The sequence below is a fragment of the Callithrix jacchus genome, chromosome 7 (genome assembly GCF_049354715.1).
Source record: "Callithrix jacchus isolate 240 chromosome 7, calJac240_pri, whole genome shotgun sequence".
Classification (NCBI taxonomy): Eukaryota; Metazoa; Chordata; class Mammalia; order Primates; family Cebidae; genus Callithrix; species Callithrix jacchus.
Genome location: NC_133508.1, coordinates 67,883,755 through 67,908,972, shown reverse-complemented (window position 1 = coordinate 67,908,972; position 25,218 = coordinate 67,883,755). Strand labels below are relative to the sequence as shown.

The 25,218-nt window shown below is 41.6% G+C and overlaps 1 protein-coding gene and 1 pseudogene across 2 annotated transcripts in view; one reads left to right on the top strand and one right to left on the bottom strand.

The window, feature by feature from the left end:
* The window catches only part of SNRNP40 (small nuclear ribonucleoprotein U5 subunit 40), a 41,901-nt gene extending 24,708 nt beyond the window's left edge, over window positions 1-17,193 (top strand). Inside the window, exons 6-10 of one of the 2 annotated variants that reach the window (XM_002750565.6) lie at window positions 4,762-4,882; window positions 7,621-7,703; window positions 8,904-8,965; window positions 15,606-15,709; window positions 16,741-17,193. In XM_002750565.6, coding sequence (XP_002750611.2) covers window positions 4,762-4,882; window positions 7,621-7,703; window positions 8,904-8,965; window positions 15,606-15,709; window positions 16,741-16,790 — 420 coding nt within the window. In that variant the 3' untranslated portion in view covers window positions 16,791-17,193. The remainder of the gene's footprint in view (window positions 1-4,761; window positions 4,883-7,620; window positions 7,704-8,903; window positions 8,966-15,605; window positions 15,710-16,740) is intronic. The other variant, XR_013519903.1, reaches the window with a different exon arrangement.
* LOC108592398 (small ribosomal subunit protein eS7 pseudogene) lies at window positions 829-4,564 on the bottom strand (annotated as a pseudogene).
* Window positions 17,194-25,218: the final 8,025 nt, after the last annotated feature.

Here is a 25,218-nt window from a genome sequence, read left to right as displayed (position 1 = left end):
ATATTTGAACCAGGTTGCTAGAATTATTTCTTTATTTTTGCTCCCATATAACAGAGATGGACTGGAGAGGTAGGGATGTGTGTGTTAGAATTTACTTAGAAGGTAGTCTTCTCCCTATTAAAAATACTCTGTTGCTGGCCTGGCATGGTGGCTTGGTGGCCTGGCACAAAATGCTTATAATTCCAGCACTTTGGGAGTCTGAGGAGGGCAGATCACTTGAGGCCAGGAGCTCCAAACCAGCCTGGCCAACATGGTGCAATCCCCATCTCTACTAAAAAGATAAACATTAGCCAGGCATGGTGGCACACACCTATAGTCCCATCTACTTGGGAAGCTGAGGCACGAGAATTGCTTGAACCTGGGAGGTAGAGGTTGCAACCAGCCAAGATTGTGCCACTGCTCTGCATCCTGGACAGCAGAGTGTGACTCCATCACAATAAAAAAAAACAAAAACAAAAAAACATTTTTTTTTTTTAATTGTTACATGCAGAGGAGAGAGTAATTGTTCTGTCGAACCCAGGAAGACTCTTAGTTGTCCTAAAGACCTCATACATTTCTCTCAACATGCAAAAGAGAGGCTCGATTAGAAAGACTCAGGAAATGTTAAACCTGAAAAGAACTTTAGACATCACCTCCATCTTTCACTTCATAGGTGACTAAGTGAGGCCCTACCAGGTTAAGTGATCTGGCCAAGATCAAATAGTCATCACTCAGTCAGTGGTAGAGCCAGGACCAGAGCTCTATCTCTAGAGGGCTAATAATCTTACCACTCTATCTTGTTACCTCTAGTCAATTAACAAGTACCCTTTTTTTTTTTTTATACTGCCAATATATTTTTTATTTAGTCATTCTGTTTACAATTGAAACTCTGGGAATTCAAAATTAACGTCCTTTCCCATGAGCTTCTTATAGACACCGGAAAAAGTTTCAACCTTGTGTTCCACATTGTTCTGCTGTGCTTTGTCCAAATGAACCTTTATGAGCTGGCTGCCATCCAGTTTCACGCGGATTCTCTTGCCTACAATTTCACTTGGGAAGACCAGGTCCTCGAGGATTGCATCGTGCACAGCTGTCAGTGTACGGCTCCTGGGACGCTTTTGTTTATTTTTTTGTACGGCTTTTTCGAGTTGGTTTAGGCAGAATTCTCCTCTGGGCGATAAAGACAACATGCTTCCCACTGAACTTTTTCTCCAATTCGCGTACTAGCCGGACTTGGATTTTCTGGAAAGATTTTAGTTGAGGAACGGGAACAAAGGTGGTAGCTTTCCGGCCACCACCAACTTCAATTTCCTTGGCTGCCATAATATTCAGCTCCCTGAGCTGAGCCTTGAGGTCTGAGTTCATCTCCAGCTCCAGAAGAGCCTGGGAGATGCCGGACTCGAACTCGTCTGGCTTCTTGCCATTGGGCTTCATGATCTTGGCGCTCGAACTGAACGTGGCTTTCTCCTTGGCGAGTGCCGACTTAGGACAACAAGTACCTTTTAAGTACTTAGAGGCTTACCAGTCTTGAGCACTTGCGTGACAAATCACCACATTGCCTCTCTACATTAGGAGATGCTCCTCAGAGAGCCTGGTTTTTGTTTGTTTTCTCAGTCGATCTTAGGTAACACTGCCTGTTCTAAGAAACAGAAACAAGGAATGGGAACCCTTTTTAAAACCAAAGGTGAAGACATTCTGTGTATATTTGTGAGCAGATATGCTGTTCCGTCAATCTCTTAAAAATTCCTCCCTGGTGATAGGATTGGAGAGTCAGAAGAAAATGAAGAAAAAGAAAATGTGTCACTTGAGAGCCTAATGGTCTGGCTGGCAGTCTTTGGCATTTCTTATAATCCTGAGCTCTAGTTAGGATGGGAGTTCAGTTTGTAATTTTTTTTTTTTTTTAATGTAATGGTTAAAAGGATAGATTAGGCTGGGTGTGGTGGCCATGTCTGTAATTCCAGCACTTATAGGAGGCCAAAGTGAATGGATTACTTGAAGCCAGAAGTTCAAGATGACCCTGGCCAACATAGCTAAACTCCATTTCTACTACACACACACATAAATCGGGTAGGTTAGATCCTCACTAACTTTACATCCTCTGGTCTCATCCCTTCAGTTTTTAAATAAATATATGGGCCAGAAGGATCTTTCCAGAATGTAAATCTGAATGACTCATTCTTCTACTTTGAACCCTTCTGTGATCCCCCAGTGAAGGAAATAAAATGCAAGCCAGCCATTCAAAACCTTTCATGAGCTGGCCTCTGCCTGTCCACCTCATTGGCCTCTGAGTGCCTAATTTCTTACAATCCAGCAGTTTTTTCAGGCCCCTCTACTTATACAAATTACCTTCTCCTAGTAAATACCCTTCTATTTGTCTAAGTTTAAAAAAAAAATCTTCCTTCTTCCAGACTACACTCAGGTGCTTCATTTTCTGTGGAAGCTTCCCTTTCTCACTCTCACCTGTGTTCCACCAGAGTTAACCCCTCTGTCCTCTGCAACTACCAACTGCACCTTGCATAAGCCTCGCGTTACTTGTTTGAATGTCTTAAGTTTTCCTTGTTACACTGAACACTCCTTGAGAGCAGGGGCTACATCTCTTTTTTAATCTCCAGCAGTACCTGCCACTAAGCAGATGCCCAGATTTTCATTGAACAGCTGATTAGGATACTTGCAAAATGTTTTGCTTAAATTCCTGCTCTAGATTATTATTATTTTTTTTTTTAAAGAGAGAGTTTTGCTCTTGTTACCCAGGCTGGAGTATTAATGGTGCAATTTTGGCTCACTGCAACCGCCGCCTCCAAGTTCAAGCAATTCTCCTGCCTCAGCCTCCCAAGTAGCTGGGATTACAGGTACTTGCCTCCACACCTGGCTAATTTTGTATTTTCAGTAGAGATGAGGTTTCACCATGTTGACCAGGCTGGTCTTGAACTCCTGACCTCAGGTGATCCACCCACCTCGACCTCCCAAAGTGTAGGGATTACAGGTGTGAGCCACCACGCCCAGCCCCTGCTGTAGATTTTTTTGTGGCAAATTCTGAATGCTTTTTGGCCCTGTATAAACAAGGTGTACAGGCCTCAAGGAGGAAGTTTGGAAACAGCACACAAGTTCTGTGAGGGTTTGGCAAAACACATTCCTCGTTACAATGCTAGATTTCAGCAGTGCCTGCTCAGAAGATAAGGAACAACATCTTGAAATAAAAAAATGATTGTATATGAAATGTGTTGGACTCCACACATGAGTGAGTTACTGATGGAGAAAGTGGTGGTGTGTAACACCTAACTCATTTCTAGATAAGGGAAAGTGTCTTGATTTAAGGAACAGCAAAAATTGTATTCACTTAGAAAAATACTACATTGCAATATGAAATAAAATTGGGGGAAATTTTGTATTTTATGTAATACCAGTGACCTTAACAAAATTACTGTTCTTTTTTCCATGTGACTTTCCAGATTATTTCTGTTAGCTTAAAAATACATGTTTTACATAGGTGTGTAATCTGTGTAAAGATAAATACTGTTTTGTATTTTCCTTTTTTGCTTAATAGCTTATTATGTAAATATTTTTACATTTGGTCTTGGGAGTTATTTTTAGGAACTGCTTAACAATAACCACACATTATTGAGGACCTGCCATGTGCCAGGCATATGCTAAGCATTCTTGTTTTGTTTTGTTTTTTGTTTTTTGGGTTTTTTTTTTTAATTTTTCTTTAGCATTCTTATTTATAATCTACAGCAGCCTTAAGAAGTAGCTATTGTTATCCTTAATCTTGCAGACCAGGAAACAAGCCTAGAAAGAGTTAGTGACCCAATGACACATAACCCTAAGTGGCAGGGACCAGTTTATTCTTACGCTAAGTCACTGCTCTTTCTACTCTGACATGCTATCTCCTGTATGAGAATTTAATAAACCACCAATTTTTCCTGCTTGACATTTAGGTTATTTTCTGTATCTTACCTTTCCTACACAAGCAATAGTGAATACATAATTTATTTTTCTTTTCCATAGTATACATACATGCCCATACATGTACATATGTATACATTTATTGTCACATATTGTCACATATTGTGGCATTAAATGAAAAATTTTAAGCATCAATATTTTTCATATTTTTACTGGTTTTATGTATTTCCAATAATTTTTAATGGCTAAGAATCATAGTTTAAGCATTTTAAGCACTCTTTAGTTTTTTCTGTAATAGTTTGTTTTTAATAATTTTGCTATGATTTGAAAATAACCTTTCTGAATTGTTTTTGTTTAAAACTTTATCTTAACATTTGATATGCATTAGTTTATATTTATCTAGTCAAACATAGTAACCTTAAGTACCTTTTTAGAAAGACAGAGGTTGGCCAGGTAGTGGCTCATGCCTGTAATCCAAACGCTGAGAGGACGCGGTGGGAGGATCACTTGATCCTGGGAGTTCAAGACTAGCCTGGGCAAAATAGTGAAACCCTGTCTATAAAAAATACAAAAAAAAAAAAATCAGCTGGGTACAGTAGCACACTCCTGTAGTCCCAACTACTGGGGAGGCTAAGGTGTGAGAATTACCTGAGCCTGGGAAGTCAAGGCTACGGTAAGCCATGGTAGTGCCACTGTACTAGGTGACAGAGTGAGATCATGTCTCAAAAAAAAGACAAAGGTGTTTTTCTCTTTGACAGAAATCCTTTATCTTATGGTAGAGTATTATCAGTATCTCTGGGCAATTGACTCTTGTTTCTTGTGTCATTCTGTTTCTCTACTTTATTAGTTTGATCCAGGGGTACCTTTTTGTTTTTGCAGGTCTGGGACCTGCGCCAGAACAAGCTAACCTACACCATGAGAGGCCATGCAGATTCAGTGACTGGCCTGAGTTTAAGTTCTGAAGGCTCTTACCTCTTGTCCAATGCAATGGATAATACAGGTAACTTTGGAGAGGAAATCTCTCCCAGGGTCCAAGGAAAAAGTCGAAGATTGCTTACAGATTGCATCAGACAATTAGAACATATGTAATAGGGAAAGCTTTAGGTAAGATAGTAAAGAATCTAGTCTCAGATCTCTATCTTGTCCCTGGACAACATTGCACACAGCATTTCTTCTCTCTGGGAATCAGTTTCTACACTGATAAGAAGACTGGACTTTAGCTTTAAGATCTGTCTCAGCTCTCAGGACATAAGAAACTAGGTGATGAGTTTAATGAGAAAGAGGTGAATTTAGAAGTCTATTCAAGGCAGTTCTTGTGCGTTTTCAGAGAACACAAAGCTTGAATGATCTCTTTTGCTCTTTCCTGCCAGTCTGTCTTTCCTCCCCACTCCAAAAGCATTGATGTGGAAAGAGGTCTTCAATAAAACATCTTGACATTCTAGTTTTACATAAACATACTCTTCCTATTTCTCTTTACTTGTTTTTGAGTTGTAGGGTGGGAGGATGGATTACTATAGACAAAAAGTAAGGTGACTTGCTGGATTATATGCTTAATGTTGAGGAAGTTTGGAAATGGCCCTGGTATACAAACTTACAGGCTTGTCAGGAACTAAAATGTATTCCCTCACATTTTATAGCAAAAACAATATCCGACATTCATTGGATACTTAATAAATATTTGTTGAATGAATGGACATCTTTACCTTTTGACTATATTCTCAGTAACAAACTTTTATGCATAGCTTTGCCTTTTTATGCCTGACTCCAAGAATTGATAGTACTTTTTTTCATACTCAGATAAAATGACATCTCTCAAATTCCACTATAGGTATAGCTTCAGTTACAACAGCTGTAGTTGCTGCTTACAATAGATGTTTATATACATATAATCTAGCATTTAAAAAGATTTTTTTTGGCAAGACAGGATGTTGCTGTGTTGCCAAGGCTAGTCTCAAACTCCTGGGCTCAAGCAAGCCTCCCAAGTGCCACGCCTAGCTAGTTCTAGCATTCTTTATAATGAGGAATAGTGAGCTTTCCTAAATTGATATTAAAATAAGGGAAAAAATAATAGAATAATTTCTCACTATGGCTGCATAATAAAATTATAAATTATTTTTGTTGTCTACAAATTTTAGAACCTTTGCACATACGTTATCTCATTGGATCTTTAAAATAATGTTAATGGCCAGGCATGGTGGCTCACACCTGTAATTCCAGCACTTTAGAAAGGCCAAGGCAGTTGGGTCACCTGAGGTCAGGAGTTTAAGACCAGCCTGGCCAACATGGTGAAACTCTGTCTCTACTAAAAATAGAAAAACTAGGCAGGCATGGTGGTGAACGCTACTTGGGAGACTGAGGCAGGACAGTCACTTGAATCCAGGAGGCAGAGGTTGCAATGAGCCAAGATTGTGCCACCCACTCCAGCCTGAGCAACAAGAGTGAAACTCCATCTCAAAAATAAATAGGCTGGGCGCAGTGGCTCACGCTTGTAATCCCAGCACTTTGGGAGGCCAAGGTGGGCAGATCACAAGATCAGGAGTTTGAGACCCAGCCTGTCCAATATGTGAAACCCCATTTCTACTAAAAAATTCAAAAATTAACTGGGTATGGTGGCACATGCCTCTAGTCCCAGCTACCTGGGAGTCTGAGGCAGGAAAATTGCCTGAACCCTGGAGGCGGAGGTTGCAGTGAGCTGAGATCGTGTAGCTGCACTCCAGCCTGGGTGACGGAGTAAGACCCCATCTCAAAAAAAAATAAAAATAAATAAAATAGTATTATTTTAAAAAGAACGGGTAATTTTCTCTTCATTTTACAGAGCAAGAAAACCAAGACACAAACAGTCTCACTGTTTACCTGATGTCACCCAGATATCCAACAGAGCTAGACTTAGAATCAGTATTTACTTTTTCTGATTTTTGGTATGGTGTAATACTCTTGATTTGTTTGACTTTGTTTTGTTTTGTTTTGTTTTTAGATGGAGTTTTGCTCTTGTTACCGAGGCTGGAGTACAATGGCAAAATATTGCTGACCGCAAACTCTGCCTCCCAGGTTCAAGCGATTCTTCTGCCTCATCCTCCCAAGTAGCTGGGATTATAGGCATGAGCTAACACGCCTGGCTAATTTTGTATTTCTGGTAGACACGGGATTTCTCCATATTGGTCAGGCTGGTCTTGAACTCCTGACCTCAGGTGATCCACCTGCCTCAGCCTCCCAAAGTGCTAAGATTACAGGCATGAGCCACTGAGCCCAGCGACTTTTTATATATTTTATATATATTTGACCTTGTTCAGTTTGAGACTGTCAGGTGCCCATATGAGGGAAATTAGGAAAGGGCAATATAAATTTGGTTTTGATAAGTTCATTATCATAGTAGTTCATGGTATTTAGTTTGTCTTATTGAAGCTTTGCTGGATGTGACTCTAAGCTGGCAGAGGACTCTTTTGCAAAATATCTTTGAAATTAGTATCACAGCCAGCTGCATTCTGTTGCAAATTACCAGCGTTGTGAGTGACATTCTTCCTTCCTGCCTCCTCAGCTAGCCCCAGTTATTGGAATTTAGATGTATTTTCCTGCTTGAAAAAGAAAAGAGGCTTAACAGGTAGCAGTGTGTCATACTGGACTTCCCCATCCTGGAAACAGCATCTGTCATAAACATGATACTAATTTCATTTGGGTGCTCAGGAGGTCTCTGGCTGTTAGTTATTTTGGTTGGTTTGTTTATTTGGATTTGTTTTGCAGTTCGTGTCTGGGATGTCCGGCCATTTGCCCCCAAAGAGAGGTGTGTAAAGATATTTCAAGGAAATGTGCACAACTTTGAAAAGGTGAGTTCTGCATGGCAGGGGAGTTTTACTGTTCATTTAATTCAAAGAAACATTTCAGGTGATACTAAGGATAGAGAGCAGTAGCTCTGCTGAGAATGGACTTCATTCCAGTAACACTGCTCTTAATCAAAACTGTTGCTGCCAAAAATAAAACTAATAGAAATATTCATGATTGGGAAGAAGCCAGTCACATAGCTCAAAAGTAATGGAGCCAGCTCTCAAACTGAGGGCATCTGACTTCACACCACCTTCAACACGACACTCTTGGCCTTTTAATTACTTGGGAATTCTACCCTCTTAAATCAGTTTTCCATATGGAACCCAAGCTCCCATAGCTGTTAAGAAGGTCTCCCTCACCTGCCTCCCTACCCCATGACCAGGTATGTTTGAACCCTAAGAATACATCTCTCCCCTCAGTACCTACCACAGCCCAAGTTCTGAGAGACAGAATTTTTTCAGACCCTCAAATTTAAAGGTCAGCTCTATTGAAAGAAGCTTTTACTCTCAGAGAATTTGTTAATAGAAATTAACGTTTTCCTTTTGAGAGCTCATTGGGATTCAGTTTCACTGTACAAATCAAATTTTATTTTTTAGACCTGGCATGGTGGCTCACAGTTGTAATCCCAGTACTTTGGAAAGCCAAGGCAGGAGGCCAGGAGTTAGAGACCAGCCAGGACAACGTAATGAGACCCTGTCTCTACAAAAAATAAAAAATCTGCTTGTGATGGCATGTGCCTGTAGTCTCAGCTGTCTGGGAGGCTGAAGTGGGAGTATCACTTGGGCCCAGGAGGTCAAAACTTAAGTGAGCTATGATTGTGCCACTGCACTCCAACCTGTACAATAGAGCAAGACCCAGTCTCAAAAAAAAAAAAAAATTATTTGTTGGGTTTGCTTTTATTCAAGATAAATAGGAAAAAAGAATAATGAATATCAAGATAAAGGGAGCCTCTATTTATAAGTAGAACAAAATTTTGTTGCCAGGTTCAATATAATTAATTGTAAGTTAAACATTTTCTACAGTTTTTATACGGTGTAAAATAACAAAGTATGCTATTGGAGGCCATAGAATATAAGATAACGATCTTCCTGAGAAAAACAATTAAAACTCTACTTAGGAAATTTAAAGCCTCTCAGTGATTCTGTAGCCTTGCAAAGAGGAGTTTGGTATATTACTATTCAGTGGATTCTTATTTATCATAGAACCTTCTGAGATGTTCTTGGTCACCTGATGGAAGTAAAATAGCAGCTGGCTCAGCCGACAGGTAAGGATTACTGGATGCAAAGTAAAAAATGATGTAGCTGGGCCAGGCTCGGTGGCTCACGCCTGTAATCCAAGCACTTTGGAGGCCAAGGCCGGCGATAACACCTGAGGTTAGGAGTTCAAAACCAGCCTGACCAACATGGTGAAACCCTGTTGGTTTCATCTTTAAAAAAAAAAAGATGATGTAGCTGGCCAGGCACGGTGGCTCACAGCTGTAATCCCAGCACTTTGGGAGGCCAAGGTGGATGGATTACTTGAGGTCAGGAGTTTGAGACCAGTCTGACCAACATGGAGAAACCCATCTCTTCTAAAAATACAAAGTTAGCTGGGCGTTGTGGAGCATGCCTGTAATCCCAGCTACTTGGGAGGCTGAGGCAGGAGAATCACTTGAACCTGGGAGACGGAGGTTGCACCATGCACTCCAGCCTGGGCAACAAGAGTGAGACTCCATCTTAAAAAAAAAAAAAAAAAAAAAGAAAAAAAAAATGATGTAGCTATGGAGGATGTCTTCTTGTGTTTCATGCATAAAACATGGATATGGAGCTAGAGCAGACATAGAGTTATGACTGCTTGAAGATGAAGCTCTGTGTGGCATGAAAGGTTTCGAAGCTATGTTGGACAAACAACATTTCTACTCATTTTGGAGACATTTTAGACCTAGAGGATCAACAATTTGTTTGGTTCTGTTGGGTTCCCTAAGTCTCATAATCTGTCTCTGGTCTCCCTCACCACATTTCTTCTGCCATGCTTCGGTTCATTTGGTTACATATTAAGAACCCACCTCCCCCACCATCACCACAGTGCTGCTCACATGGAATTCTCATATTCTAACCTCCCTTTGCTTTCTCACCTCCAGGTTCTCTCTCACATTCCCTCTTCTTTATTCAGATTCCTATATCTCTCTAGTAGCGGCTACCTCTATGTTATATCTATAAACTGTCCCTGGCTCCCTCTCTCTATTACCTCTTGGGCATAATAATTGTTCTTTGTGCTGTAATCGCATTTCATACGAAATGCGAAAGCTTTATTAGCATTTTTTACATCTTACAATCAGACAAAGTGAGGCACCCTCACTAAATTATTTTCTCCTAGAGATCAGGGAATGAATCTTAGTCATTTCTGTGAACCCATGGCACTGTTGTCAATGCTTGAGCTTTTCTAACCACTTAGTTTATATTATATGAATGAATTCCTAGTTGAAGAATGGCAGTCAAATTTTACCCTACATAACAGCTCAGCTATTGGTAATGGCTGCCTATGTTGGGGATGATTCAGAGCTGTGTCTGGGTTAGTGGGAAGTATGATGATTGCTAGGTGCAGGATATAATAAAATGTGGACTAGGTATTTTCCACCCAATGCTGAATTAATCAGCTAAGGCTTTATGAAATATGAATCTAAACTGGCTCAGGCATTAAGTGCTGAATGAGAAACAGAAGGAAGAGAATTATTCTGTCAGATGTTGTTGTATTTGGCATGTCTGTGGTAACCTGTGCTCAGGGGAGAATCAGGTTAAATAGGGATGTCCAGGTGTCAAGTGTGGTGGGCTGCAAATGTGGCACGGTAAAGAATGATAAAACCCTCTGATAGCAATTTCTGCATTTAGCTCCCATTGGGCAATGTCTTGACCCTTTTTAGCTTAATCCTATCCTCCCCTTTAGAGTTTCTCTTCCAACCTTCCTGAAACAAGCACCATCCAATAAATAGGAAGCCTTTCTTGGGCTAGCCAGGGCTTGCAGCATATTCCAGGGTTTTTCCCTATTTGGGGCCCTAGCATTGCCACACAGAAGCTGTCCTGTGGTCTTTTACCTTTCTATTTATAAATAATAATGAACATACTTAAATTCCAGGGTCTATTTTTTTTCTGACAAGTTTAATATCAAGAAAAATAGACAAGTATTCAGGTATTTTCTGGAGAAAATAGAAAGGATTCAGGTGAAAGTGTCACATTGGTCATTTGAGTGCAAGTAGTTTAGAAAGCTGCCTGGAAGGGGGAAATTGAAAGAATTTTAACTTGTCAAGTTGCTGGAGAAGACTTTAAGAAACAGACTAAGGTGTCTCGTATTCTGACAGTAAGAACTATTCTAAGTATTTTTACATACTTTTGGGCAGAGTGTATCTTTCCTTTGTAATTAAATTTTTTAATTATATTTACATACTTTTTTTTCTGTTGAGCAGTTTGTTTCTAGCATTGGCCCTTTCTGAATTGCAATGTCCGCTTTTCTCTTTTCCTCTCCACTCTTCCTTTAAACTTTACATGTGGTCCATGCACAGTGGTTCACACCTGTAGTCCCAACACTCTGAGCGGCCAAGGTGAAAGGATGGCTTGCACCCAAGAGTTTGAGACGAGCCTGGGCAAGATGGCAGGACCCTGTCTCTACCAAAAAAAAAATATTTTAAAAATTAGCCAGACATTGTAGTTCCCATCTGTAGTCCCAGCTATTTGGTAGGCGGAGGTGGAAGGATCCCTTAAGCCCAGGAATTTGAGGATACAGCAAGCTGCAATCATGCCACTGTTCTCCAGCCTTGACAACAGAGCAAGACGCCGTCTCTTAAAAAAAAAAAAAAATTCACATGTGGAAGCATGGTCTGAGGAAACCTGCCCCTCTCCACCTGTTGGGGGTTGGCCAGATTTAACAGGCAACCTCACCAATTAGCCCCAAGTCAACAAGCAGCTCTGTTATATAAGGCTCCTGGTTCCTGCCAAATGTTGCCATGCCAAAGTAAGGAGAGGGCAAGGAACCCTCTAAATTTAGCATCTAATTGGCAGCCATCAAGAGTGAGGCCTTGAAGTGTAAACCCTTAGAGATTTGCGGTTCTGTCTTTTATGTGTCTGGGAAATGTATACTCAGAAAACTGCTTTTCAACTTGGCCTGGATTTGGCAAGCTTCTCCTTTCTATTAACTAATAACTTACAAATCACCTCCTCATATTCAAACTTGAAACCCTAAGTAGTCCTATGGACTACAGAAAGGCTGGCCAGTCTCTCGGCCAAGAGTGATTTATTCAGCCCATTGACTTCTTGAGATTCTGTTTTGATGCTGAATGTACTCATGATAACAATAGCTATAATTATTTCTGTGTGCCAGGCACTTTGCATATATTATCTCATTTTTATCAATAAAGTTAGGAGATCAATATTTTCTCCATCACTAACTAAGAAGCTTAGAGAGAAGCTAAATGATCTCCAAATATTATTTAACTTCTGTGAGCTAAGATTACTTAGCTAGTAAATAGCTGCACTGAGACTTGAACCCCAGTCTGTCTGACTCCAGAGCTCATACTCTTTCACTATGCCACACTGCCTTTTGTTGAATTAATGAGAACCAGCTTTTTGTGCATGACAAGGAAGAAGACAGTAGGAAGGGAATGAGTATCAGAGCCAAGGAGTCTATACGGATGGAGTTCCTGCTTCTCTTCCATCTTGCTCAGAACTTTTACTTAGTTTCTATGGAGCCTAGCTCATGACAGCTAAATAGTATAATTAAGAAGCTCTTGTTTATTTGCATTTTTGACCAAAAGTGTAATGTTGGATTAGAACTAGGAATTTTATAATCCAGTACTGGTGAATGTACCATTTTTATGATCAAGTACTGGTGAATTGTTGATTGCACAAAACAAAATATGTAAATAATTTTAAATACTTGCTTCAAAGCCACCAGCCCTTTATATTTACCAACAGATGAATTTTACATCATCAGATTAAGAGATAGTAGTTCTTTATTTTCCCCTTTCATGACTTCAGGAAGGTTGAGAGTCAAAGGAACTTTTTATTTTTAGCCAGTATATTTGTAGATGGTAAGCAAAAGTAAAATACTGGAGTATATTAAGAGCTCCAGGGTCTTAGTTGCAGCTCTGTAGTATCTGTGGCTGCAGAAGAGGTGGTCAGGAACACAGGAACGTCCTCCTGGGCTCCTGGTCACTTCTGTCCACTCCATGGCAGGAAGCCTTCAGCACAGGACATCAAGGCAAGCTTGAATAAGAAAAAACAATTTCTTCTTCCTAAGCTATGTCATACCAGTTATACAGAAATACTACTTTGGAAAATAGTCTTCACGAGAGCCTAGATGAGCTCATGCAATCTCAGCAGTTCACTCAACTTGCCCTTCAAGTTTTACTTCAGTTTGAGAAGGCTATAATAAACTCATCATTGACTCAGAGGATCAGGATCAGAATTGATTTCAGGGGCTCTCTAAATACATACAGATTCTACCTTATGCCATGCATAGTGGCTTATGCCCGTCATTCCAACACTTAGGGAGGCAAAGGTGGGAAGATCACTTGAGTCTAGGAGTTCAAGACCAGCCTCAACAACATAGGAAGACACTGTCTCTACCAAAAAATATATATATTAATTTAGAAAAATAAAAAGATTCTGTAATAATATGTAGACTTTTCTGTTGAATGATATTGGATTCCAAAAGGTGATAGAACTTATTAAAGTGGACAAAGTGAAAATTATGGCCTGTGATGATAAAAATACTGGCCCAAGTACTACAGAACGAATAAGAAAATAATCACCTTGTTATGCCATCTTCTGTTATTATTTGTGGCTTCTGAAGAGAAATGTAGAAGTAGGGTTTTTTTATTCTAGCATTACAGAAATTGCATTGTATTATACCAGAATATTCCAGTAGAAAGAAGCTTATAACTGTCGTCTCTTGCATTACCTTTATTACATAGCATGAAAAAAGCATAGCTTTTTTTTTTTTCTTAAGACAGGATCTCTGTCAGCCAGGCTAGAGTGCAGTGGTGCCATCTCAGCTCGCTGCAGCCTCAACCTGCTGGACTCAATCAGTCCTCCCACCTTGGCCTCCCAAGTAGCTGGGACCACAGGCACCACCACACCTAGCTAATTTTTTTTGTAGAGATGGGGTTTTACCATGTTGCCCAGGCTGGTCTCAAGCTCCTGAGCTGAAGCAGTCCACCAGCTTTGGCCCCACAAAGTGCTAAGATTATAGACATGAGCCACCATACCCAACCCCATGATTTTTTTAAATGACAAATCAAAAATTGTCTTCCTAAGAACATTCTTTAATAAATTCATTTTTTAAAGAGTTCTTTTAATTTTTTTAATTTTTTAATTTTTTTTTTTTTTGAGACGGAGTTTCACTCTTGTTACCCAGGCTGGAGTGCCTGGCTCACCGCAACCTCCACCTCCTGGGTTCAGGCAATTCTCCTGCCTCAGCCTCCTGAGTAGCTGGGATTACAGGCACGCGCCACCATGCCCAGCTAATTTTTTGTATTTTTAGTAGAGACGGGGTTTCACCATGTTGACCAGGATGGTCTCGATCTCTTGACCTCGTGATCCACCCGCCTTGGCCTCCCAAAGTGCTGGGATTACAGGCCTGAGCCACCGCGCCCGGCAAGAGTTCTAATTTTAGTTATGCCATTGATGAACTGTGTTGCCTTGGAAAATTCACTGTACCCCAGTGTTCTTATATCTAAAATGAGGAGTTTAGACAAACTGATTTTTTTATCTTTCTTTTTTTGAGACAGAGTCTGTCACCCAGGCTAGAGGGCAGTGGCACAGTCTTGGCTCACTGCAACCTCTACTTCCCAGGTTCAAGCAATTCTCCTGCCTCAGCCTCCCAAGTAGTTGGGATTACAGATACACACTACCACGCCTGGCTAATTTTTTGTATTTTTAATAGAGACGGGATTTCACCTTGTTAGCCAGGCTGGTCTGGAACTCCTGCCCTCAGATGATCCACCCAACTTGGCCTCACAAAGTACTGGGATTACAGGCATGAGCCACCGCACCCAACCTAGACAAGCTGATTTCTGTTGGCCCTTTCCCATTCTAGAATTCAGTATTCCTTTTGCTGGTGAATTCAATGGAAAATTTGGCTCAAGTGAGTATTAGGTTAGCAAATACGATAAATATTTTATATATCAGACACTTCCTGTCCCTTCTCTGGGCTCTGTTTGAATACAGTACTAAGAAGTGCACCTGGATCTACAATCTAAGCTCCCACCCTGCCATGAGTTGGGTTACCTTTTAGGCTTTGTAGCCTAATTATACTAGACATCTTAAAAAAGGTTTTTGTGGGCCAGACACAGTGGCTCAAGCCTGTAATCCCAGCACTTTGGGAGGCCGAGCCTCCCAAAAGGTCAAGAGATCGAGACCATCCTGGTTAACATGGTGAAACCCCATCTCTACTAAAAATACAAAAAAATTATCTGGGCATGCTGGTGCGTGCCTGTAATCCCAGCTACTCAGGAGGCTGAGGCAGGAAAATTGCCTGAACCCAGGAGGCGGAGGTTGCGGTGAGCCGAGATCGCGCCATTGCACTCCAGCCTGAGTAACAAGAGTGAAACTCTGTCTCAAAAAAAAAAAAAAGGTTTTTGTGTGATGTCTGGAGGAAAAACTATTTTCTTCCCTATGGTGTTTCCCGTTTCAGAAGCTTATACTCGAACGTGCCAGTACTACTTATATTTTTTATTTCTCCACCCCATTGCTCAAGAGCTAAGTCCATGTCTTACTCAAACTCTCTATTCCTAGTTTCTAAAAGCCAGAACATGGTTCAGTAAATGTAAGGTAAGTAAATAATAGTTGCTTTCATTTCCTTTGAATAGCCATGCCTCTGCCCTACCCGCAGTTCTAGAAGGCCTTATCCTTGCTTTTCATGATACCTTACAGGTTTGTGTATGTGTGGGATACTACAAGCAGGAGAATATTGTATAAGCTGCCTGGCCATGCTGGCTCCATCAATGAAGTCGCTTTCCACCCTGACGAGCCCATCAGTAAGTCTGTCCCGACAAGGGGGGAAAAGGAAACTGGAAACCCCCACTTAGGGATCCTGGGAATACAGAGTCAAAAGTGGGTATCTGTTTTATTTGAATTTCCATTCAAACAGCCTTTTTTTTTTTTTTTTTTTTTGAGACGGAGTCTTGCTGTGTCACCCAGGCTGGAGTGCAGTGGTGCGAGCTCTGTTCACTGCAACCTCCACCTCCCAGTTTCAAGCTATTCTCCTGTCTTAGTCTCCCAAGTAGCTGGGATTACAGGTACCCACCACCATGCCCAACTAATTTTTAGTAGAGGTGAGGTTTCACCATGTTAGGCTGGTTATGAACTCCTGACCTCAAGTAATCCACCCGCCTCAGCCTCCCAAAGTGCTGGGATTACAGGCATGAACTGCTGCACCCAGCCGCAAACAGTCTTTATATGGGTATCAGTGAGGCTCACCATTGGTCATAAGTGGTGAGGGTAAGAGCAATGTTCCATTTTCTTCTTGACCTCAAAGGGAAGTTGGTAAGTCTAGTTTTTTTAAATTTACTTCCACCAAGTCTGTTTCAATGATGTATTTGGTTAAAAGAATGATACTTCTTAATATTTAGTTATAAATTTCAGCTTAAAATTTTTTTGCTGGCTAAACCAAATAATTTAAGCCGTGAATTAAAGGACAAACTGTAACTTTCTCCAGGGCTAAATGTAACAAGCAGAAGCACATTTACAAAATGACTGGTCCAGACATAGATATTCTCTTCTTGAATGACTGGGAAAGTCTTTTTCTTGGGGATTGACTGACAGCGGACATCAGTATTTAGAGCCTGATAACGTATTTCCCACAGTACAGTCATCCTCATGATATTAGAGGACTTGGATTGAAAAGCAAGGCTACCATTTCTTGTGGATGGTGTTGAGGAGAGGAATTTAAGCTAAATCCAATTGCTCTTTTATACCAAAATTGGCTCTTGACACAAGTGCCCTTGAGTACCAAGTCTCCTTGAGCCTTCATTATTTCTAGTTATCTGCTCTGTTCTTTTTACCTCAGTTATCTCAGCATCGAGTGACAAGAGACTGTATATGGGAGAGATTCAGTGAAGATATGGAATAGAAGATTCCAAGGCTGCTTGTGTTTAAGACCTCAGACTGCATAAGTGACGTCAAATGTTGGCTGCCCGGGCTAGCACCCTCCCTTCAGATGACCATTACTAGCAAGAAACAGAGGAGGCGGTGGCCGTATTCCAAAAACCACTTCTGTCCCGTTTCACCAGGATGACTAAGGCAAGCTCCCCATGGCTTCTAAAAACCACATGCCAGATTTCAGGGACTGTTTTATTTGTTTTCTTTTTCTTGTTTTCTGTTTTCTAATGCAGGCCCAATGTGACAAATTTGTTGGTTGAAATTTTTTTTTTTTTAAGTAACTAGCTTGTATGATATTTTCTCTCTGTATTTCTCTTAAGTCATTTTGTATTAAAAGCCAAATAGATGCCTTTTTACAAGAGCCATGTGGATTGGATTTATTGCTGTCTTTTTTTTTTTTTGAGGCTTGATTGCTAAAAATCAGAGTAGAGCATGATGTGGCCACAGGTTACCATTCACTTAAAAGTCCAAGAAGCTGTTCCCTTGGGGGTTTTTTTCCACTTTTCTGTGTTTTTAGGTTTACTCATTTCCGTGACAATGACAGAATAATTATTCATCAGTAACAAATACTTTTTTCCTACTAGAAGCAGAGCAGCCAAGAGGTGATAAATAACCTGTTTTGTTTACTTATACCTGATCTTTAATGATCAGAGCCTCTGTTTACTCTGTCCCCTGCCAAAAGAACTGTTCTGAGCAGCATTCTCTAAACTCAGGCTCTTGAAAGCAGCCAAATTTGGGGCAATCTCAGCTTGTAGAAATGACATTGGTCAGAATGCTGCATTAAACTCAACTCAAATAGAATATGAGACTGCTTGGGTGCAACTTAGCCATGATATTATCTGAGACATCTTTATGATTCTGTTTACTTGTCTGGCTTAGCATAAACAGACAGGGACATTAAGAAATGCTATTGGCCAGGCACAGTGGCTCATCCCTGTAATTCCTGCATTTTGGGAGGCTGAGGCGGGCGAATCACCTGAGGTCAGGAGTTTGAGACCAGCCTGACCAACATGGAGAAACCCCATCTCTACTAAAAATACAAAATTAGTCAGGCATGGTGGCAGGCTCCTGTAATCCCAGCTACTCAGGAGGCTGAGGCAGGAGAATCACTTGAACCTGGGAGGAGGAGGTTGCAGTGAGCCAAGATCACACCATTACACTCCAGCCTGGGCAATAGTGAAAATCTCTCAAAAAAAAAGAAGAAGAAGAAATGCTATCACTTGCCTTCTACCACTAAGACAGGTTACTATCTCCCTGGATCACTGGGTGACTACACCCAGCACACAGACAGACACTACTGAATCTCATCTGGCACTGAGTGTATTTTTTCTGAATCTCTTATCTCAAAACAAAGAGATCATCACAGTTCTTGTTTTTTGTTTTGAGACGGAGTTTTGCTCTTGTTACCCAGGCTGGAGTGCAATGGTGCGATCTCGGCTCACCACAACCTCCACCTCCTGGGTTCAAGCAATTCTCCTGCCTCAGCCTTCCGAGTAGCTGGGACTACAGGCGGGCACCACCGTGCCCAGCTAATTTTTGTATTTTGTAGTAGAGACGGGGTTTCACCTTGTTGACCAGGATGGTCTCGATCTTTTGACCTCGTGATCCACCCGCCTTGGCCTCCCAAAGTGCTGGGATTATAGGCGTGAGCCACTGTGCCCAGCCGAGATTGTCACAATTCTAACCTGTCTGAGCATGTTTGGTTTTACACTTACAGCTCTCAAACCTGAATCATCTATTTATCTTAATTTAGAGAGAGGGTATCTACCCTGGATTTGGGGCATCATCATTCAACAAAAACATCAGCCCTATTATGTGGCAGGCATGATAATTGTTGCTGAGAACAGAGATGAATAAGTTGCTGTCCTTGCCATCTTGAGAAGTGCTCACACCAGTAGAAAAGACCATCTCAAATTCATTACTTGTTTAAGTGAGCACATGCCAAAGATTTATACAACTCATTAATGAAGGAACCAGCAGGATGGGAAAGTTCTCAAACCAATTACTTTTAGTCAGTGAATAAAGTTTGGATAAAGTGCACTGGAAACACAGGAGGAAACGATTTATTGTGACTTGGAGAGTTTAGGAAGTTTCACAGATTATGTCATTATGCTGAGATTGGGACTTGGAGGATGAGTAGGGCTTGCCAGGTGGACAAAGAACATGTGCATTTCAAGAAACAGCAGGTACAAGATTGAAAGTGTGGCACATTTTATAAACCAAAAGAACCTGAAGATGGTTGGAGATGGGGAGAAGCAAACAGTAAAATTACAGAATTAAGAGCCAAATCGTAGAAAGCTTTTACTTTATGTACGTGATCCATAGTTTGAGGTTTTCTAAAGTGCATTGCAAAGAACACTGTTTTTCAGATAGTTTGCTAGGTACTTTGGGGCATAAAGATCCCGTGCTCAAAACCAGGTTAAATAAAGTGAAGCCAGTTTATTTACTTCAGGACTTTAGTATACATAGTATATTAAATGCCTTTAATATACATAGTATGGTGGAATCTCCAAAGGGAATAGTGACTTTCAGATTTCTGGTCTGAGCAATATATATATGTATATATATATATATGGTTATGCCTTTAACCAGGTGAGATTTGGACAAAGGTAGTATGCAAGCAACTTTTCATACCTCCAGCAGTATCACAGATTACTCCCTAATAATCCCTTTTAAGCACCATGTCCACATACAGGTAGAGCATCTGTCTTGGTCCATTTTGCATTACTACAAAGAAATACCTGAGGCTGAGTAACTTAGAAGTTTATCGAGCTCACAGTTCTGCAGCGTGGCACCAGTATCTGTTTCTGGTGAGGACCTCAGGAAGTTTCCAATTGTAGTGGAAGGCAGAGAGGGAACAGGTGTATCATTTGACAAGAGAAGGAGTAAGAGAGGAGGAGAGGTGCCATGCACTTAATAAATAACCCATGAAAACACTACCACAAGGAAGGCACCAAGCCATTCAGGAGGAATACACCCCCTTGACTCACATACCTTCACCTAGGCACTGCCTCCAACATTGGACATCAAAGTTCAACATGAGATTTGGAGGGAACAACTATCCAAAATATATCAGCATCCCTAATCCAAAATCATCAATGCTCCAAAATTTGAAATTTTGAGGGCCCTTATGCCACAAGTAGAAGATTCCACACTTAATCTTATGTGACAGGTCACAGTCAGAACTTTGTTTCAGCTGGACACTGGCTCACACCTATAATCCCAGCACTTTGGGAAGTTGAGGTGGGAGGTTCACTTGAGCCCAGGAGTTCGAGACCAGCCTGGGCAATATAGCAAGACCTTGTCTCTACAAATAATTTAAAAACTAGCTGGGTGTGGTGGCACACATCTGTGGTCCCAGCTACTTGGAAGATTGGGGTAAAAATTGCTTGACCCCAAGGGGTCAAGGCTGTAGTGATTATGACCATGCCACTGCACTCCAGCATGGGTGACAGGGTGAGACCCATCTCCAAAAGAAAAAAACTTTGTTTCATGCACAAACTAAAATATCGTACAAGATTATCAGGCTATGTGTATGAGGTGTATATGAAATGAATTTTGTGTTTAGACTTGGGTCCCATCTCCAAGATATCTCATTATGTATATGCAAGTATCCAGAAGTTGGGTGCAATGGGTCATGCACCCAGAACTTTGGGAGGCCAAGGTGAGAAGATTGCTTGAGCCCAGGGTTGCTTGAGATCAGCCTGGGCAACATGGCAGAACCCTGTCTCTGCAAAAAATACAAAAATTAGCCAGGCATCGTGGCATGTGCCTACAGTCTCAGCAACCTGGGAGGCCAACGTGGGAAGATCGCTTGAGCCCAGTGGCTGGAGGCTGCATTGAGCCAAGATTGTGCTACTGCACTCATCCTGAAAGTGGCATCCTATCTCAAAAATAAATAAATAAAATCCAAAATCTGAAACACTTCTGGTCTCAAGTATTTCGGATAAGCGATATTCAATCTGTACTTGGAAATTGGTCCAGTCCCTTCCACCCACCTTCCTCTTTTCTTGACTTGGAGTAAGACAGGGCTTGAACCTTGACACTGCACTTTTAAAAGCCTACCAATCCCTTGAGAAGTTGGCAGTGATTGGGAAGAACAAAGACCCTGGAGACGGCGAGGGCTTTCCTCTAACCTCAGCTTCTTCAGTCCCCTCCCAGGTGCCTTCTTCTAGCCATTAGCAGGCAATAGTAGTACCACTTAGAATTTGAAGGAAATAGAAGCCCCAGCCTGGGGAATAAAGATTTGAGGATAAAACATCCCCAGGGGATGCAGATTGTATCCTCACTTTGGGAGAGCGAAATTGCTCCCGAATGAGTAATGGCATCTCTGGCTTTCAGTTAATTTCCCTTTATGACTTCCACAATCTCTAGCACTTAATACTGCTGGCACTTACAGAGCCAAATTTCTTTTTTGCTGTGTGGCTGAGTTTTGCGGGTTGACTTTTCAGGGAGGTGGATTTTCAGGTCAGTTTTTCTTTTATTTTTGGCCTCCCTGATATAATTACTTTTTCTCCTAGTCAGTAGCCCTAATCCCATCCAGTCCTAACCCCCTAAACAGTTTATTTACAGGCCAGCCTATCAAAACAAAAATTGGTACTCTTCCCTCACCTACTTCTCCTGGTTGTTCAGGGATGGTTAATCCCTTTTCAGGTTAGAGAAGTTAATCCCTGGAGACCTTCATGGGCCTAGAGAAGTTATGCAAAGATGAGTCCTGTAGGGAGCCTCCAGACATTGTCTAATATTTGAAGTAAATAGATATTAGGCAAAGTTGCTGGTTTCAAAGACAAGAACAATCTTTCAGGGATTGGGTCTAGTTAGCAACTAGAGAGAAAGGTCAAGACCCTCACCAGAGTTGCTTCTTCACAACAAGAGTATTTGCTTCTTACTAATAGACTACAGTCTGCTCCTTATTAACATTTCAAAGTGGAATAATGGGAAACTGAGGTAAAAGAACGCTCAGCCATTTGGAGCTGTGGGCAATTGAGCCTTAAAGGTCATCAGGCCTTTTAAGTTAGGACAGGATTGCTTTTTCCAAGAAGCTTCGAGGCTTGACAACTGATGTCCCAGGACAGAGGGAGGGGCCTGACAAAATGGACAGCCCTGTTCCTGTGCAACCAAATGATGCCAAGTCTGAGCTCTTAGCCTGCCTTTTGGTCAGGTGTCTCTGAACCCCAGACACGTAATGATGCTTCTCAGAAAGAAGCCTACATGGATGCCCATCCTCTGCATCAAGCCGCTGGGATGTTCCAAACGCTTTCTTCTAGGCTTCAACTTCTTCAGTTGACACTGCAACCCACCTAAACTCGCATTCCTTTTCAACTTAGATCTTCTAGAGCAGTGCTTCTTAACCTTGGGCAATTTTGCCTCCCAGAGAACACAGGACAATGTCTGGAGATCCTAGAGGGGTGCTACAGACATATAACAGGTAGAGGCCAGAGATGCTCAAAGAATTAACTGATTTCAGAATGTCATGAGTGATGCTTTTGAGAAATCCTGCTCTAGAACAGTGACTCCCAAAGTGTGGTCCCTGGACCAACAGCATCTGCAACCTGAGAATTCCTGAAAGTGCAGTTTCTAGAGCCCCACCAAGGCCTGCCAGTTAGATCAGAATCTCTGAGGTAGGCATTGGTTTTTAAAGCTTCCTTAGGTGATTCCAATGTGCAGTCAAGGTTGAAAACACTGGTGCAGGCAGGCCATGGCTAGAACTATAGCCAGGAGGGCAGCATAAAGCCAAGTTAACTTCCCCTTCAGGAGATTTTGGTGGAGGAAAGTGTTCAGTATTCTGTTTTGGCAAGCTGTCCGGGTGATTCTGGTGCAAGTTTGAGAACCACTGTTCTATAGGCTCGGAAAATTTTAATCTTTCCTAGGAGAGTGCCAGAGCCTTGTCCTGTTTACTTAGTTGTCCTGGCTGGGCACGGTGGCTCATGCCTGTAATCCAGCACTTTGGCAGGCAGATCACCTGAGGTCCAGAGCTCGAGACCAGCCTGACCAACATGGAGAAACCCTGTCTCTACTAAAAATACAAAATTAGCTGGGTATGGTAGCACATGCCTGTAATCCCAGCTACTCTGGAGGCTAAGGCAGGAGAAGCGCTTGAACCTGGGAGGCAAAGGTTGCGGTGAGCCGAGATCGCACCACAGCCTGGGCAACAAGAACAAAACTCCATCTCAAAAAAAAAAAAAAGTTGTCCTTGGCCAGGCCCATACTTGTAATTGTAATTACAGTGGCTCATACTTGTAATTCTAGCATTTTGCAAGGCCAAAGTGGGAGAATCACTTGAGCCTAGGAGTTCAAGACCAGCCTGGGCAACAAAGTGAGACCCAATCTCAACAAAAAAATTAGCAGAACGTAGTGGCATGTGCCTGTAATCCAGCTGCTTGGGAGCTGAAGTGGGAGAATCATCTGAGCCCAGGAGGTTGAGGTTGCAATGAGCCTTGTTTGAGCTACTGCATTTCAGCCTGGATGACAGAGTGAGACGTTGTCTCAAAAAAAATTAATTTTTAAATTTTTCTTAAAAAGAAATTTTACCTTGAATCTGTGATCCTCCCTCCAACTTTTTCCTTTAAAATTTTTCAAATATAAACATTGAGGGCCAGGCATGGTGGCTCACGCCTGTAATACCAGCACTTTGAGAGGCTGAGGCAGGTGGATCACAAGGTCAAGAGATCAAGACCATCCTGGCCAACATAGTGAAACCCTAACTCTACTAAAAATACAAAAATTAGCTGGGCATGGCTGCCTGTGCCTCTAGTCCCGGCTACTCAGGAGGCTGAGACAGGAGAATCACTTGAGCCTAGGAGGCGGAGGTTGCAGTGAGCCAAGATTGCACCATGCACTCCAGCCTGGTAACAGAGGAGATTCCATCTCAAAAAGAAAGATTAGTGTACTGAACATCTGTAAAATATGAAATATACATCTGTATGCCACCTAGGTTAAATAATCCAAAATCTATGCACTGTCACACACCTGTACATACACACACATATTTGACTTTCAGTGGCCATTGAAAGTAAGAGACAGACATCCTACATCACAATTTTCTTTTTTTTTTTTTTTTTTAAGATGGGGTCTTGCTTTGTTCCCAAGACTAGACCTGAACCCTTGGGATCAAGCCAATCTCCCATCTCAACCTCCTTAGTAGCTGAGGCTACAGATGAACACCACCATGCTGAGCTCAAACATCACAATTCTTTACTCCCAAATATTCTTTTTTTTTTTTTTGAGATGGAGTTTCGCTCCTGTTACCCAGGCTGGAGGGCAATGGCGCGATCTCGGCTCACCGCAACCTCCGCCTCCTGGGTTCAGGCAATTCTCCTGCCTCAGCCTCCTGAGTAGCTGGGATTACAGGCACGCACCAACATGGCCAGCTAATTTTTTTTTGTATTTTTAGTAGAGATGGGGTTTCACCATGTTGACCAGGATGGTCTCGATCTCTTGACCTCGTGATCCACCCTCCTCGGCCTCCCAAAGTGCTGGGATTACAGGCGTGAGCCACCGTGCCCGGCCTTACTCCCAAATATTCTTAAAATATATTTATATGTATGTGTGTGTGTATATATATACATATATGTATATATATTCCAGTAAGCATCCCCTAGGAATGTTCTCCATTACCATACCTCAGAAGATTAAAAACAATTTCCTAATATCATCTAATGATCATACTAGCACCAAAAATGTCTTATAGCTATTTTTCAATCAAGAATCAATCAAGTTTTATATTTTGGCTATTCTTTCTAGTGTCTCATCTAAAACAGTCTCCTCACCTTTTTTCCCCAGTGAAATTGACTATTTAAAGGTATATGGGCCAGGCGCAGCGGCTTACGCCTGTAATTCTAACACTTTGGGCGGCTGAGGTGGGTGGATCATTTGAGGTCAGGAGTTCATGACCAGTCTGGCCAACATGGTGAAACCCTGTCTCTACTAAAAATACAAAAGTTAGATGGGCGTGGCGATGCACATCTGTAATGCCAGCTACTCAGGAGGCAGAGGCAAGAGAATCGCTTGAGCCTGGGAGGCGAAGGTTCCATGAGCCAAGATCGTGCCACTGCACTCTGGTGGGTGAGAGAGACCCTGTCTGAAAAATAAAATAAAAAGTATGTGGTTTTGTATGTTGCTTCATAATATAGTTGTGCTTGTTTTATGTTAATCTTTTTTTTTTGAGAGAGAGAGAGTGTCGTGTTCTGTTGCCAGGCTAAAGCACAGTGGTGGGATCTTGACTCACTGCAGCCTCTACATCTCAGGCTCAAGTGATCCTCCCACCTCATCCTCCCAAGTAGCTAGGATTACAGGTGCATGTCACAACACCTGGTTAATTTTTCGTTAATTTTTTGTAGTAACAGGGTCTCCTGATGTTGCCTAGGCTGGTTTCAAACTCCAGGGC